The sequence below is a fragment of the Bacidia gigantensis genome (assembly GCF_019456465.1).
Source record: "Bacidia gigantensis strain McMullin 20006 chromosome Unknown contig_180, whole genome shotgun sequence".
Lineage (NCBI taxonomy): Eukaryota > Fungi > Ascomycota > Lecanoromycetes > Lecanorales > Ramalinaceae > Bacidia > Bacidia gigantensis.
This window is the reverse complement of record NW_025408596.1, coordinates 2,149,184-2,161,451: the sequence shown is the minus strand read 5'-3', so window position 1 is coordinate 2,161,451 and position 12,268 is coordinate 2,149,184. Positions and strand designations below refer to the sequence as shown.

The window sequence follows — 12,268 nt, the reverse complement described above, 5'->3', positions numbered from 1 at the left end:
AGGAGCCGCAATATGGGCTTGCATTAGATCGTCACTAAAATTAAAATCGCCCCCATTTCCTGACCGAGATATCTGAATGAGGTCTAGACATCGAGAACACCGCCGATCCCTCAGCCTTTCGCACACCCTTCCTGCTTAGCCGGAGGCAGCATTGCCAAATCAGATCGCTAGCCTAGGGGTACGAACTGTCATCCCTGTAGCGCCTCGTCGCCTACGCGTAATACAATAAGATAAGACCACCATGTGATGCCGGTCTTGGAGCGCCAACGAATGTACAAAGTACTTGTGCTACGGGGAACTCATCGCAGTCCGCCATATGAGTCATTGATAGCCTGCTGACGTGCGCAGGGATCCGAGATTGATGTCAAGCGTACCGTATGCTTTGTATAGAGGCATAGGGAGAATCAAGTCGTGTCTCCCCCACTGTCATGTCACGCGCGACCCGTCACTATCTTAGGGTTGCTGCCGTAAGGTACCAAATGCTTGTTCTCCAGGTCTGGGCAGGGGCAGATAGTTCTAACCTTAGAGGAGCACTGGGCGGGCTGACTATAGGTTCCACTGCGCGAGAACATTCTTGGAGCTCTGTCATTATTGGCACGAAGTATGCCGCTTGTGTTGCGGAGCGACATGGAATACTTTTCGTAATGCACCATCTTCAAGCTACAGAACATATACCTATTGTCACCTCCTCATGCCCATTATCCAACATGGATAGCCAGCAGTTGCCCGCCCACCTTTTCGTACCCATTGACCGGAATCGCGATTCCACCTGCCGTCGTCACATACACAATCCCCTTTTGCCCCTTTCCTCTGCCAAAAGCCGCCCCTGTCGGCTGCGCGATTTCTGTACTATGAAAGTCTCCTGCCACCGTCCTCTGCCCTCCCGTTTCCGTATCCACCTCAGCTACTGTGTTACCACCCGTCGTCGTCAGAAATGCTCGTTTACCATCCGAACTCAGCGCAAAATCATCGTAAGCGATCCCTTTTCCTGTCAGACCTGTTGCAATGACGGTTGCCGGACCTAACGCAGCGCCCGTTGTAAGATCAATTGGGACACGGTTGAACGTGTTGAGGCCGCTGTTTGTGAAGTACAGGGTGTTGCCATGAAGTTTGAGTCCATTGATGCCGATAGGGTTACCGTTCGCAGGGAGTAACAGTGGATCATTGATTGCGACTGTGGAAGCCCCGGTGACGGTGTTGATGGCGAGAATGGTGCCATTATTGGATTCGGCGAGAAGTAGAGTCTGATTATTCAGGCTCAAGAGGCCATTTGGCAGACCGGTGTCGTCTGGAAGATGACTGGTGAGGCTCACATGTACGGGCCCATTAGGATGATGAGGATGACGAGGAAGGTCAACGCGGTAGATATTACCACTTCCTAATACGCCACTCACAGTGGCACTAGTGAAGTTGGTCGCAGCTACATAGTACGTGTGCGAGGAAGCTTCTGCAATTCCCAAAAGGGCAGTGTTGGAGGGAAGCTGGCAATCAGCTTGGGAGCTGGGTTCTTTGGATCGGGCTGGATGAGGAGGAGGTCCGGACTGGTAAGTACCGTTGCGAGGATGGAGCCATCAGCTCGCACCGCAAGGTTTTCGAGCCAAGTGCCGTTTGGCGCCTCGTATACCAGCTCAGTTGGATATTTGTCGGCCGAAACCACTGTGTGAATGAAGCTAAAGGAAAGCAGGATCAAAGGGACAAAGCTTGCGAACTGCATATTTTCGTTTGGACCCTTTGTCAGAGTGATCAAGCTATGGCAGGTTGCAAGAACTTTGGAGGTGACGGAGGGGACCCAGGGGGCTTTTATAACTGCTACCGAGTTCTAGCTCAACGTGGGAGGTCATTTTCAAAAGGAATGCCGGTCCGATGCCTGATAGATACCGCGTAAGCTGCTGATCCAAGGTTGAGTGCAAGGCGTGAATGAACGAGGTAGTCCGCGATGGTAGCGTAATATTGGATTAGTTGATCGCTCCTGGTTGGGCTGTGCGAAGTGTACGAGAAGACGTGATTGCAGACTCGTTAGTAATAACAGAGTCCGGTCTAGAGGTTTCCAGCCGCTTAGCAATCACACGCAAGATACGCATCACATTGGAACCTGAAGGACCCAGCGATGTCAGACACCTGCAGCGCTAGCGCAGATCTTCTCCCAACCTGTCATGTTCCGTTCTAACAGAAGGAAATATGGAGCCTTGCGACTACTGGCTGACAAATGCAGCGATCAAAGGGTCGATTGTGGAATGAAAGCGTGATTGCACGACAGAAGTCAGCATGCAACCTTGGGGGGAAAATAGACAGCTTCGGAAAGAGGCTTTTGAATATAAACCAGAGATCTTCTGGCAAGAATTGTTTTTAAGCAGAAAAGTCATCGAATGGCAGACGTTTGCGGGCAGAATATGCCGTTGGATTGAAGTCCACCAGTGAGATTGGATGCCAGGCCGAGGGGAGAGCACAACGATGGAATAGAGATAGCAATTCCAAGGTAGATGTAGACCATTCGTCGGTCCTGTTCCAATCATCCATTCTGGGAGTGAGCAGCGAGCTTGAAACCCAGCCGCTTGTCCACTTTGTCAAGATAGTATCTAAGAATTATCATAGATCTGCCCGCAAAATTAAGTGATGATTAAACAAAGTCCTTTATTGATATGAAATGTGGATCATTTACGCTAAAAGCAGCTCTTGGTCTACCGTAATTATTCCAGTTCCCTGACGGATGCACACTGAGTAACCTTCCATACGCAAAAAGTGCTTGTGATGCACGCGCGTTCTTGGCAATTCCTGGGATGTAGACGATATGTGTACGCTGGCATCGCCGGCACCAATGTTTATCCATCTAGATGCAGCACAATCTATAGAGGCAATCAAATCATCGACTTTATCGGCAACACAAGACGAGGCTCACCCATCGCTAAATTCGATGACTGTACGCATGTTCGACGAGGCTACCATACGCTCTCTAGTTCCGGTTCTACCATATATGCCCTCTCTACAGCACCCGGACGAGCTGCTATAGCCATCATTCGCGTCTCTGGGCCAGCCTGTCTCAGCGTCTACCATGCTTTGTGCCCAAACAAACCTCTTCCGAGACCTCGATACGCGGCCTTGAGAACCTTATGCAGCCCGTTCCATTCTACGTCTAAAGGCGAAGTGCTTGATGCGGGCGCCTTGGTTCTCTACTTCCCTGCGCCGGAAACGGTAACGGGGGAGGACCTGCTAGAATTCCATGTTCACGGTGGCACAGCTACCGTCAAGGCTATCCTCGAAGCTATACCCAAGACTAGGAGTGTCTCACAAGACGTGAAGCAAGACATTCGCTATGCTGACCCTGGCGAGTTCACGAAGCGCGCGTTCTACAATGATAGGCTTGACCTTACTCAAGTGGAGGCTTTGGGCGATACTTTATCTGCGGAGACCGAGCAGCAGAGGAGACTTGCTGTAAGAGGAAGTAAAAGTATACTTGCAGGGCGGTATGATGCCTGGAGGCAGAAATTACTTTATGCTCGAGGAGAGCTTGAGGCGTTGATCGATTTCTCGGAGGATCAACATTTCGAGGAGTCATCAGCTACATTATACGCGTCGGTGGCTAAGCAAGTCAGAGATTTGCAAGAAGAGCTACATGTCAGCATCGAAAACGCATGCCGAGGCGAGCTTCTTAGGAATGGGATCAATATTGCACTGGTCGGCGCACCAAACGCGGGCAAGAGTTCTCTGCTTAATCGCATTGTAGGTAGGGAGGCAGCCATCGTCAGCGACCAGGCTGGAACAACAAGAGATATAGTAGACGTAAATCTTGATATTGGTGGATATCTATGTCGCTTTGGGGATCTTGCCGGACTCAGAGAGAAAAGCCCTGGAGATACTGGAGGACTGAACAGCATCGAGGAAGAAGGGATTCGAAGAGCTAGAGATCGGGCGCTGAAAGCTGATGTGGTTATCGTCTTCCTATCTGTAGCCGCCGATAGATCTCCCACAAGCAGTGATGCAAGGTTGCCTGATGTCTCCCTCGGAGCGGGAGTCGAGGCTACACTCAACCGACTAGACCCAGCATCTCAAAGGGTTATCTGCGTGCTTAACAAAGCTGATTTGTTCCGCAACATGGCCGATATCAACCAGATGTGCTTGAGATTCTCGGAACATCCTGCTTTGCACCAATGGCTTGAGGCTTCAGGAGTGCCCATCCTTGCCATCTCCTGTAAAGATTCTGATACTGGTTCAGTTCAAGACTCTAAACCTTTCGGTGTTGCAAGCCTTCTGGATCATCTCACCAGAATGTTTGGATCTTTGACCGAAGCAGTTGCTCCATCGCCGTTGGCAGGGATTCCAAATACTTCGGCATGGAGTGAAGCACTGGGCGCAACCGAGCGCCAACGTGTGCTCCTACAGCAATGTCTTTTGGACCTGGATGATTTCCTAGCCGTGGTAAACAGCTGTACGGAACCTGGAAATGGTGACGTTGGTAGTAAGGATGATGATATTGACATCGTCTTAGCAGCCGAGCACCTACGCTCCGCCGCCTCCTGCCTTGCAAAGATTACTGGTAGGGGTGAAATGTCCGGAGACGTTGAGGAGGTATTGGGGGTCGTTTTTGAAAAATTCTGTGTTGGCAAGTAGCCTATCACCCACACGCCTCGCTCCGTTTGCTTCATTGCATACGCTTCGAAAATCCAACCCTCATCACATGCAGTCCTTTTCGTCATCACACACACACTGCATTCATCTCCGTCCCTGCCAGCCTCCCAGTCCCTCAGTAGCAGAGCTCCCAGGCCCTCCCCCTCCTCCACTATACCCTCCTTGCCCTCGCTGACTGCCCATCCTCGCCTTCAATCGATCGCGTCCGCTATTCGAACTGCTCGGCCTATCCTCTTCCCGGTATCCACCCGATCCTCCTCCTCCTCCACCACCACCTAACCCATACCGATTTCCCCCACCACCACCGCCACCACCACCAACCGCACCGGCATTCTGATAACTCCCTGCCCTCTGGCTAGGCAAAGGCCTCGCACTATACCCTCCACCCCCTCCCCCTGCATCCCCCAACCCCCCTTCACCACCACCCTGATTCCCCATCCCCACCCTCCTTGTATTGCTAGCCGCCGCCCTCCTCAAACTCGTCTCCTCCTTCGCCGGCGGTGTGGGGGCAGAATCCCAAATATCGCCCAGACCCCCTCCGCCCGCTCTCCCACCCCCACTGCTGGTGCCATAAGGATTCGAATTGGATTGGGAAGCCTGAGAGTCGTTCGTCCGTGATCGCAGAGAGTTCAGTGGACGGGAGGCTACAAAGGGGGTTGGTGCGTTTGCGGATGGAGGGGGTTTGTAGGGATCTGGGGGCAGCCAGGCGGGGAGCGGTCGGTGGGATTCGGTGTAGTAGGCGCGGAGGACGCGGGAGACGTGGGTGGCGTCTGGGTGGTCGATATTCTTAGGGTTTGGTCAGGGTGAGGGACGGCAGTTGGGGGAGGGGAACGTACAGTATCGTCTTCTGAACTGTTGGTGAGGATGTTTCGACGAATGGAGTTGTAGCGGGATGTGGTTGTGCTGAGGAGGGAGTTTAGGGTGGAGAGGTAGGATGTCATATTGGATGTATCTCACTCCCTTTCAGTGAACAGCGCAAGGTGGATGGAAATGCTAGGGTTTCTCTGAAAGGAAATGGTGTACCCCTCGACGGTCCATTTGAGTTTCGAGCTCAACGCTCAAAGATTCCACCGTAGTGATCTCGTTCAGGATCTGCCATCCAACATTTGACAAATTGAGGTCAATGTCACGCGTTTATGGCGAGACCATCGGTGGAATTCCGGTGTCAATGCTCACAAGACACCCTCAAGTAGTGAATGGAGAGGCAATCTAAGGGAAATGGGCTTTTGTTGTGGTCAGTACGCACCTTTTGATTGTCCATTTGCCATTGCAGTGCTACATTCGTGAGGTAAGATCAAAATAATGACTTTCAAAGCGTCTCACAAGTGATACGGAAGTCATAATTTATTCCTGTCATTTTACAGCAGCTGTTCTCAAGCAATTTTCGGAGTCGTCCGTTGTATTACTCCATTATACTACCACTGCGTTGGGCCTTGCAGGCCAGAGGGTTGTTGATGGTGTCAAAACCAGAGCGCTCTGCGATGTAAGAACCGGGGATACAGCTGGTATGGGACTTTCAGATGTACCCGATTGTCCCAGGCCCAGCGGCCGCTGCTTGCTACGAGTGTGGTCTGAGATGGTTTTCATCTGATGCACTCATGTCACCCTCTTCGCATACATCTCTGGCCCACTTAACTGTTGTACGAGCTCAAAGGAGTAAGCTTGGCTGTTAATAGTGTAATCCGGTTGCAAGATGTCGATTGGTGAGGAGAATTTTATCAAGAATGATGATCTGATCTGCAATGTCCATCTTTCGTACTTGATGGAATCATGTACAGTCTCCAAACTCTAGATGCCGGCTTCCTCTCCACAATCTAATATCTCAAACTTCATTGTCGCGAACTGCCTCCAACTTTCGGCTCATCACTTCTTCTCCTGAGACATCTCATTCATGACTCTCCTCACCTCTAGTGTCCCCTCTATTGTTGTCCGCCTCTATCGTGCCTTCTCTGCCAACCCACTCATCCATAGCCTGTAAACGATCACTGACACTGACAGCCGTCTGAACCATGCGATTATTAATTGATCTAAATTTCAACAAAACCAGGAGTTCCAAAGCCGATCGCTTGTGGTGAAATCTTATGATACTCACATATCTACCCGTCGCTTCCACAAATTGGCAGGCCCAGACATGTTGAGCCCGCTCTTCACCGCAGCAACAAAGGGCTGCTGCCTAGATGCCGCATCTGCAAAACACGTGTCTCGAGATGCAGGACTCCGATTCACTCGAAATGGCATACCTTGTCCCTGGTTAATGCGCGACCAGTGGTCCTGGGCCCAAAGATATCTCTATGCCTAGACTCGCTCGGGTCGTGGGGCTCTCCCAATATGTCCCGGAACAGTCAACCATACAGATATGGAGGCAAGTGAAGAATTTGTAGGGAGAACTTCCATCGTCGATTGTGGACAAATCTGGTGCTTCAAATACCCTGTAGGTAGATAAACATGAAGGAACAATAACAGTCAGAATATGGCACCTATTGAACATGTTTCAGACCAAATTTCAAACAAAGAATCGTTCGTCACGATCTAAAATTCAGTGCCTTACGACGACGACTAGCAGCTGACCTCTGAGCTATAAGACCCAGTGGCAGATCTGTTGTCATCGTCCATCATGAACATTATCACTCTACAAATGACAAAGTGCAATACAACTCCCAGACCGGTTTATACTCGCACTGCTCAAGGTATTTGATTTGCCCCCTCAAGATATATCGTCACCCAAAATTTCCGAAATCCTTTGGAAATTTTGACGCAATCCGACTTCACAGCATCGCCTGTTGCCCATGATTCTGTCCGTTCCCTGATTGCATTGGCATGCTGCCCCACGTAAGTACGTTTCAACGGTAGGTAAACGTCTTTCAATACATGAGAAGCCGTCGTAAGGGGCTCCGTACGTGGCATGACGATTGTAAAGACTATCAACATTGAACTCTGTTGAGTCGAATTATACGCAACAGGGCTATTGGGAGTCAGGCGTATCTACAGAAAAGGAGGTCCTGCCATGAGGGTCAGAGACGATGGCGTGATATAAGCTGGTACTTAGGTTGGCTCTGTGTCTCAGACGCAAGGATGGTCGGACGAAAGCATTATCGCTTGATTGCGACAAAGGAGATCAGACACCCAAGGAGAATTGAGAGATCTTGTCAGATATATGTATGTACAGACTGCACCTTGGAGAACCTTCCACTCAGACGATACAATAATGAACACAACCAAGTAACATCGTTTCCTAGATTTCACCTACCGCCTCTAGTAAAAGCTCATCAAACCATATCCGCACTACTAGTATCAGAATCACTCTCCAACCCCATCATCTTCGCATTCTTCGGCACACTCTTCGCCGTAATCGTCGTCTTAGTATTGATCTCCGGATGCGGAGGATGGAACGCCTTCTCATCAGCCACCGTGCCCTTCGCACTCCTATTCGACGAGAGCACCCGACTAGCTCTATCAAGCAAGCTGGTGGCCAGAGCACTGATCTTCGTATCTTTGAGGGCCCATTTGAGTAGTGGACGGAGCGAGGGGAGGGTGGCGGCGATCATGTAGACGCCCGGCTCGATGAGCGTCCAGGACATGGTTTCTACGGCGTCCCAGGTCACGTCTTCGAACATGTTGATTTTGAAGAAGTAGATTAGGCGGACTATTCCTGTTACGGTGCCACTTTACGGATTGGATGCGTTAGTGATAGTCCTAATTTGGGTCGGTGGGAAGCGTGGGGAGTGGCTGGCTTACATGCAACCTGTCAAAAATGTGATACTCAGGCCAATCTTCTGCATTGTCTTGGCGTGAAGATGCCAGATTCCGTAGAGAGGCAGCACGATGATGAAGATGTCTGCTAGCAAGCCTGGGACGCTGATATAGCGATACGCGGCTGGGATGTCTCCGCAATGGCCGCCCTTAATGCTTTTATCCCAGAAATAGGAGAAGGGGTGGCAGATGGAGAGGCCGACGATCTGACCGGCAACACAAGTGAGGATCACGAAAGCTCCGACCGCGTAGATCCATTGGCGATAAGTCTTCGTGGAGAAGACTCGGAGATAGAAGCAGAGGATCGACAGCTTGGGGAACAGGATGGAGAAGTTGTAGATGAATTCTTCGGCTTTGTCAAGCTTGATCCATCGGACGACGACGTTTGGCTGAAGCGCAAACATGTGCCGGCCTGCTCCAGCGTGTGCGACCATGACTGCAAGGACTTATCAATCTTCGGAAGCTCGTTGCTGTAGGCGCGACTTACCTGAGCCGACTACGATATGGCCCATGCAGAAAATGTACGCTGGTATCATGTGGTATACATCCCAGCCTTTTACGGTGTGATTCATGACACGAGAGGTGAAGAATAGGAGGATGAAGAAAGTCTCAAGGAAGCCAAACGCGATTAAGACATTGATCAATTCTCGACTCCTGTCTTCTGCCAGATACTGTGGTGGGAATTGCTTTGTTGGATCCATATTTTCTCGTTTGCAATGTGTGAGAAAGCACGTTTGCTTGCTTGCTGGAGCTTGCCAAAGGCTAATTGACGTGCAGAGGTACAGTTCCTGCCTCAGCGCAGTGACTCGCGTACGAAAGCACGACTGAAGAATTCTCTGGATCAACAAACAAAGATCGACGAGGAGCAGGTCAGGTCAGATCGCTGGCCTGGTCTCAGCTTGCGTTGTGCTCAGGACATGACGTTGTGACAAATGCAGCGCCATGATACTGCTGAGCCTAGCAGCTGTGTACAAACGCATACCTCATCTCGCATCAAGAGCGTGCATACGCCGTGTCGGTACAGAGTCCAATCCTGCACCCACTACGCCTTACTCTTGCCTAGAGGAGGACATTGGATCCGATCAGTGTCCTTTGGTTGGCGCTCGGTGGCAGTGAGACCTAGTGGTGGGTCTTTTCGTCGTCAGCACACGAGGAGGATGGACGCACGAGGTGCATTAGCTCGTCGAAGGATCTAGTAAGCGACGTTCGTTGCCGGATGTAGCGGCTAATTGGGAAAGAGTACCAAACGCTGATCTGCAGTGAGCATTTAAGTCTAAAATCATAGTGTTCGTGCTAGAGGCCACAGCCTACTCTGTGCCTCACCGCTCGAAACTGACTTTGGAAGGATGACACTGGCAAGGACCTTGTTTCAGACATCCTGGCTTCGAAGTGCCGATTCGTCTCGTCGTTCGCTTGGCTGGTATCTCTTAGCTAAAACCTGGGTCAGTCTCTCCGAGTGGACTATATTTCACGCTAAGCATTATGAACTCCGAAAATGTACACCGGTAAGAGTGAGTCCTCTGATCGATCTTATCTGCATGATCGAAGTCATGGTCTGTGAAAGCGACTGGTACTGATCCACTTGTGCTAAGCATTGTGACAACCTTCTTTCATGCAAAGTGTATAGATTGTGATAGCATCTCGTAGCCTTAATGCCACCCACACGTGCTATTCCAAATGGCTTTGGGACGACATGAAAGGTGGCTTGACTGACTCGTAATCATATGAGCTATGATGGTCGTTATCTTTCACCAGACTACGCTTAAGCTATCTCAAAGTTTCGACGCTTGGGAAGCCTTCTTCTTGAAGACCTCAGGCTTTGCGAAAGGGTCATGCTGCCAGATCAATCGGTCGATGGACCCAGAAGTCATCCCAGCAAATTGGATCTTGTGATATCCAGCAAATGGGAGTGGCCACATGCACTGCTTGACTTCCACGTCACGGTTCGCGGGCCAGTAAAAGGTGTCACCATCATATGGCAGCAGCTCATACTTGGTAAGAGGAAGATCTTGAACATTCATGATGAGACTTTGGCTCTGTCTTCGGATGACGAGCTTGAAATTGCCGGCGACATTGAAATAGTGCCCTTCGTAGGTGTCCAGCGGAAAAGTAGGAAGCTTTGTAGTCTTATGTTTCTGGAGCTGTTTGTTGAGCGCGCCATACGAGAGGATACTAGCAGAACGACCAAGCTTGCTGAGCTCTAGTAAGTTCGATGGCGGCTTTTGCCCCAGAAGCCTCGACAGGACAAGCTGGCCCACAAAGTCTGTTGGGTCCATCAATGGTAGGGCGTTGGTGAGGACAACGATAGCACTTTGAGAAGATGGTACTAAGAAAGCAGATGCCACAAATCCAGGGACATTGCCTGTGTGGTGGTACACCTGCAGGCCCGGCGATGTTGATTGAGCAACAGGCATTTTCTTCGGCCCTATTAGGATGTTGTTCATACTGGAATAGCCTATGTTGTTTGGCAACTTTGTCCGATACAACCCAAGACAGTAGGCTTTATTCTCTATGTCAGAGCCACCTATCGCGATATGAGGTGTGAAAATAGCTCTCGCCTGTTTCAAAGGGTTGAGTTTTGTGGATTCACAATCTCCCTGCGAGTACGCGGCCAACAATGCCCGGTAGAACGACAGGAGATTTCTGATACTGCTTCTGGCTGCAACTGTCCCAGCTAAGCCCGTCTCATCCGACAAGTTTGTGAGAGCTATGCGATGAGGTGTTGCATTATCGAGTAGCGCATACGGAAGCGCCACGTTGTCACCCTCCTCGGGATTGAAGGTAGTTCTATCCATACCTAAAGGATCCAATATCCTGTCTTTGACACACCGCCCAAAGGACTTACCCGTAACCTTTTCAACGATTTCGGTGACCAGGGCATAGTTCCATTGTGAATATACGAAAGAGTCACGCAGAGGCTTCATCGTTCCCATTTGACATATGGTCGGAATGATCTCGCTCCTTGGTAGCAAAAACTCGCCTTCTTTTTGCCCCCATAATGCATTCGACAATGCAAGACCTGTTCTGTTAGACAATAGGTCTTTCAAGGTACCATGACGGCCCAGTTCGTCATCTCGTTGGCCAAATTCTGGCACGTAGTGCCTTACTGGTAAGTCCCAATCTAGAGTGCCGCTATCGACCAGAGATGCAACAGTGCTCGCAGTAATGGCTTTTGTAAGTGATGCGACATGGTATACAGTGTCATCATTTGGAGCTTCGTCAGTGTCGATGTCTCGACGCCCGAAGTGTGCTGTGTGTACTATTCCACCTTGATGTAAGACTCCCAAGGACAGGCCGGGAGAGCCGCTAGTCTCGAGAATGGCCTCGATCTGAGGACTCAGCTCTGCAAGTCTCTCCCACAATGCTGCTGACATGACTCTGGAGCCACTGATGTCCAAAGGACCGAGTCTTCAGATTGCGTGGTCACTCATTATTTGAATTTACGGGTTTGTTCCACAATAGGGATGATGTCTCCGAGCTTGTGCTGCAAGGCGTAGGTATCCAGCAACAAGCGTATCCAATATCAGCTCCAACGCATTTGAGTGCTTTCTTCATACATGTGAGGCACAGCTTCTCAGCAAGGGGGCAGGAAGATCAACGATCAGTCCGATATTCCAAGTCCTTCCTCGCTATCACGACACCGCTAGTCTCTAGATGATTAGTCTCCACTTGCTGCCCCGCTGTCCAAGATTTGAGCCGAAGTCTGACTGGCGACAGATCCCTGCGTGATTAGTTGCGGAAGGATGACAGCCGCAATGACGCCGTCTCTAAGAGTCTAAGGTATTGAAACAGCGTCGGACGCTGTGCCTTGTACTCCGCCACACATTCTTTGCCATTCGAACGTCTGTGCAGCTCGAGGTGCAAGCGACCGTAAGCTTGCCCTACCGGAGACGGG

At 50.5% G+C, this 12,268-nt stretch overlaps 5 protein-coding genes across 5 annotated transcripts; 2 read left to right on the top strand and 3 right to left on the bottom strand.

Moving 5' to 3' along the window:
* Nucleotides 1–698: 698 nt before the first annotated feature.
* On the bottom strand, nt 699–1,714 carry KY384_003591 (uncharacterized protein; the record flags this gene model as incomplete). Its single annotated transcript, XM_044812105.1, is given in 2 exon segments — nt 699–1,420; nt 1,432–1,714. 2 exon segments carry the CDS (start codon nt 1,712–1,714, stop codon nt 699–701), a joined length of 1,005 nt encoding a protein of 334 aa, XP_044671238.1.
* A 1,034-nt stretch (nt 1,715–2,748) lies between these two features.
* KY384_003590 (uncharacterized protein) lies at nt 2,749–4,605 on the top strand (the record flags this gene model as incomplete). The annotated part of the gene is made up of 1 exon (XM_044812104.1): nt 2,749–4,605. One exon carries the CDS (start codon nt 2,749–2,751, stop codon nt 4,603–4,605), a length of 1,857 nt encoding a protein of 618 aa, XP_044671237.1.
* A 3,284-nt stretch (nt 4,606–7,889) lies between these two features.
* On the bottom strand, nt 7,890–8,402 carry KY384_003589 (uncharacterized protein; the record flags this gene model as incomplete). The annotated part of the gene is made up of 2 exons (XM_044812103.1): nt 7,890–8,286; nt 8,359–8,402. The coding sequence occupies 2 exons, from the start codon at nt 8,400–8,402 to the stop codon at nt 7,890–7,892; spliced, it is 441 nt and encodes a 146-aa protein (XP_044671236.1).
* Nucleotides 8,403–8,513: 111 nt separating this feature from the next.
* Nucleotides 8,514–8,940, top strand: KY384_003588 (uncharacterized protein; the record flags this gene model as incomplete). The annotated part of the gene is made up of 2 exons (XM_044812102.1): nt 8,514–8,797; nt 8,850–8,940. 2 exons carry the CDS (start codon nt 8,514–8,516, stop codon nt 8,938–8,940), a joined length of 375 nt encoding a protein of 124 aa, XP_044671235.1.
* A 1,205-nt stretch (nt 8,941–10,145) lies between these two features.
* KY384_003587 (uncharacterized protein) lies at nt 10,146–11,747 on the bottom strand (the record flags this gene model as incomplete). Its single annotated transcript, XM_044812101.1, has 1 exon — nt 10,146–11,747. One exon carries the CDS (start codon nt 11,745–11,747, stop codon nt 10,146–10,148), a length of 1,602 nt encoding a protein of 533 aa, XP_044671234.1.
* Between the last annotated feature and the right edge of the window lie 521 nt (nt 11,748–12,268).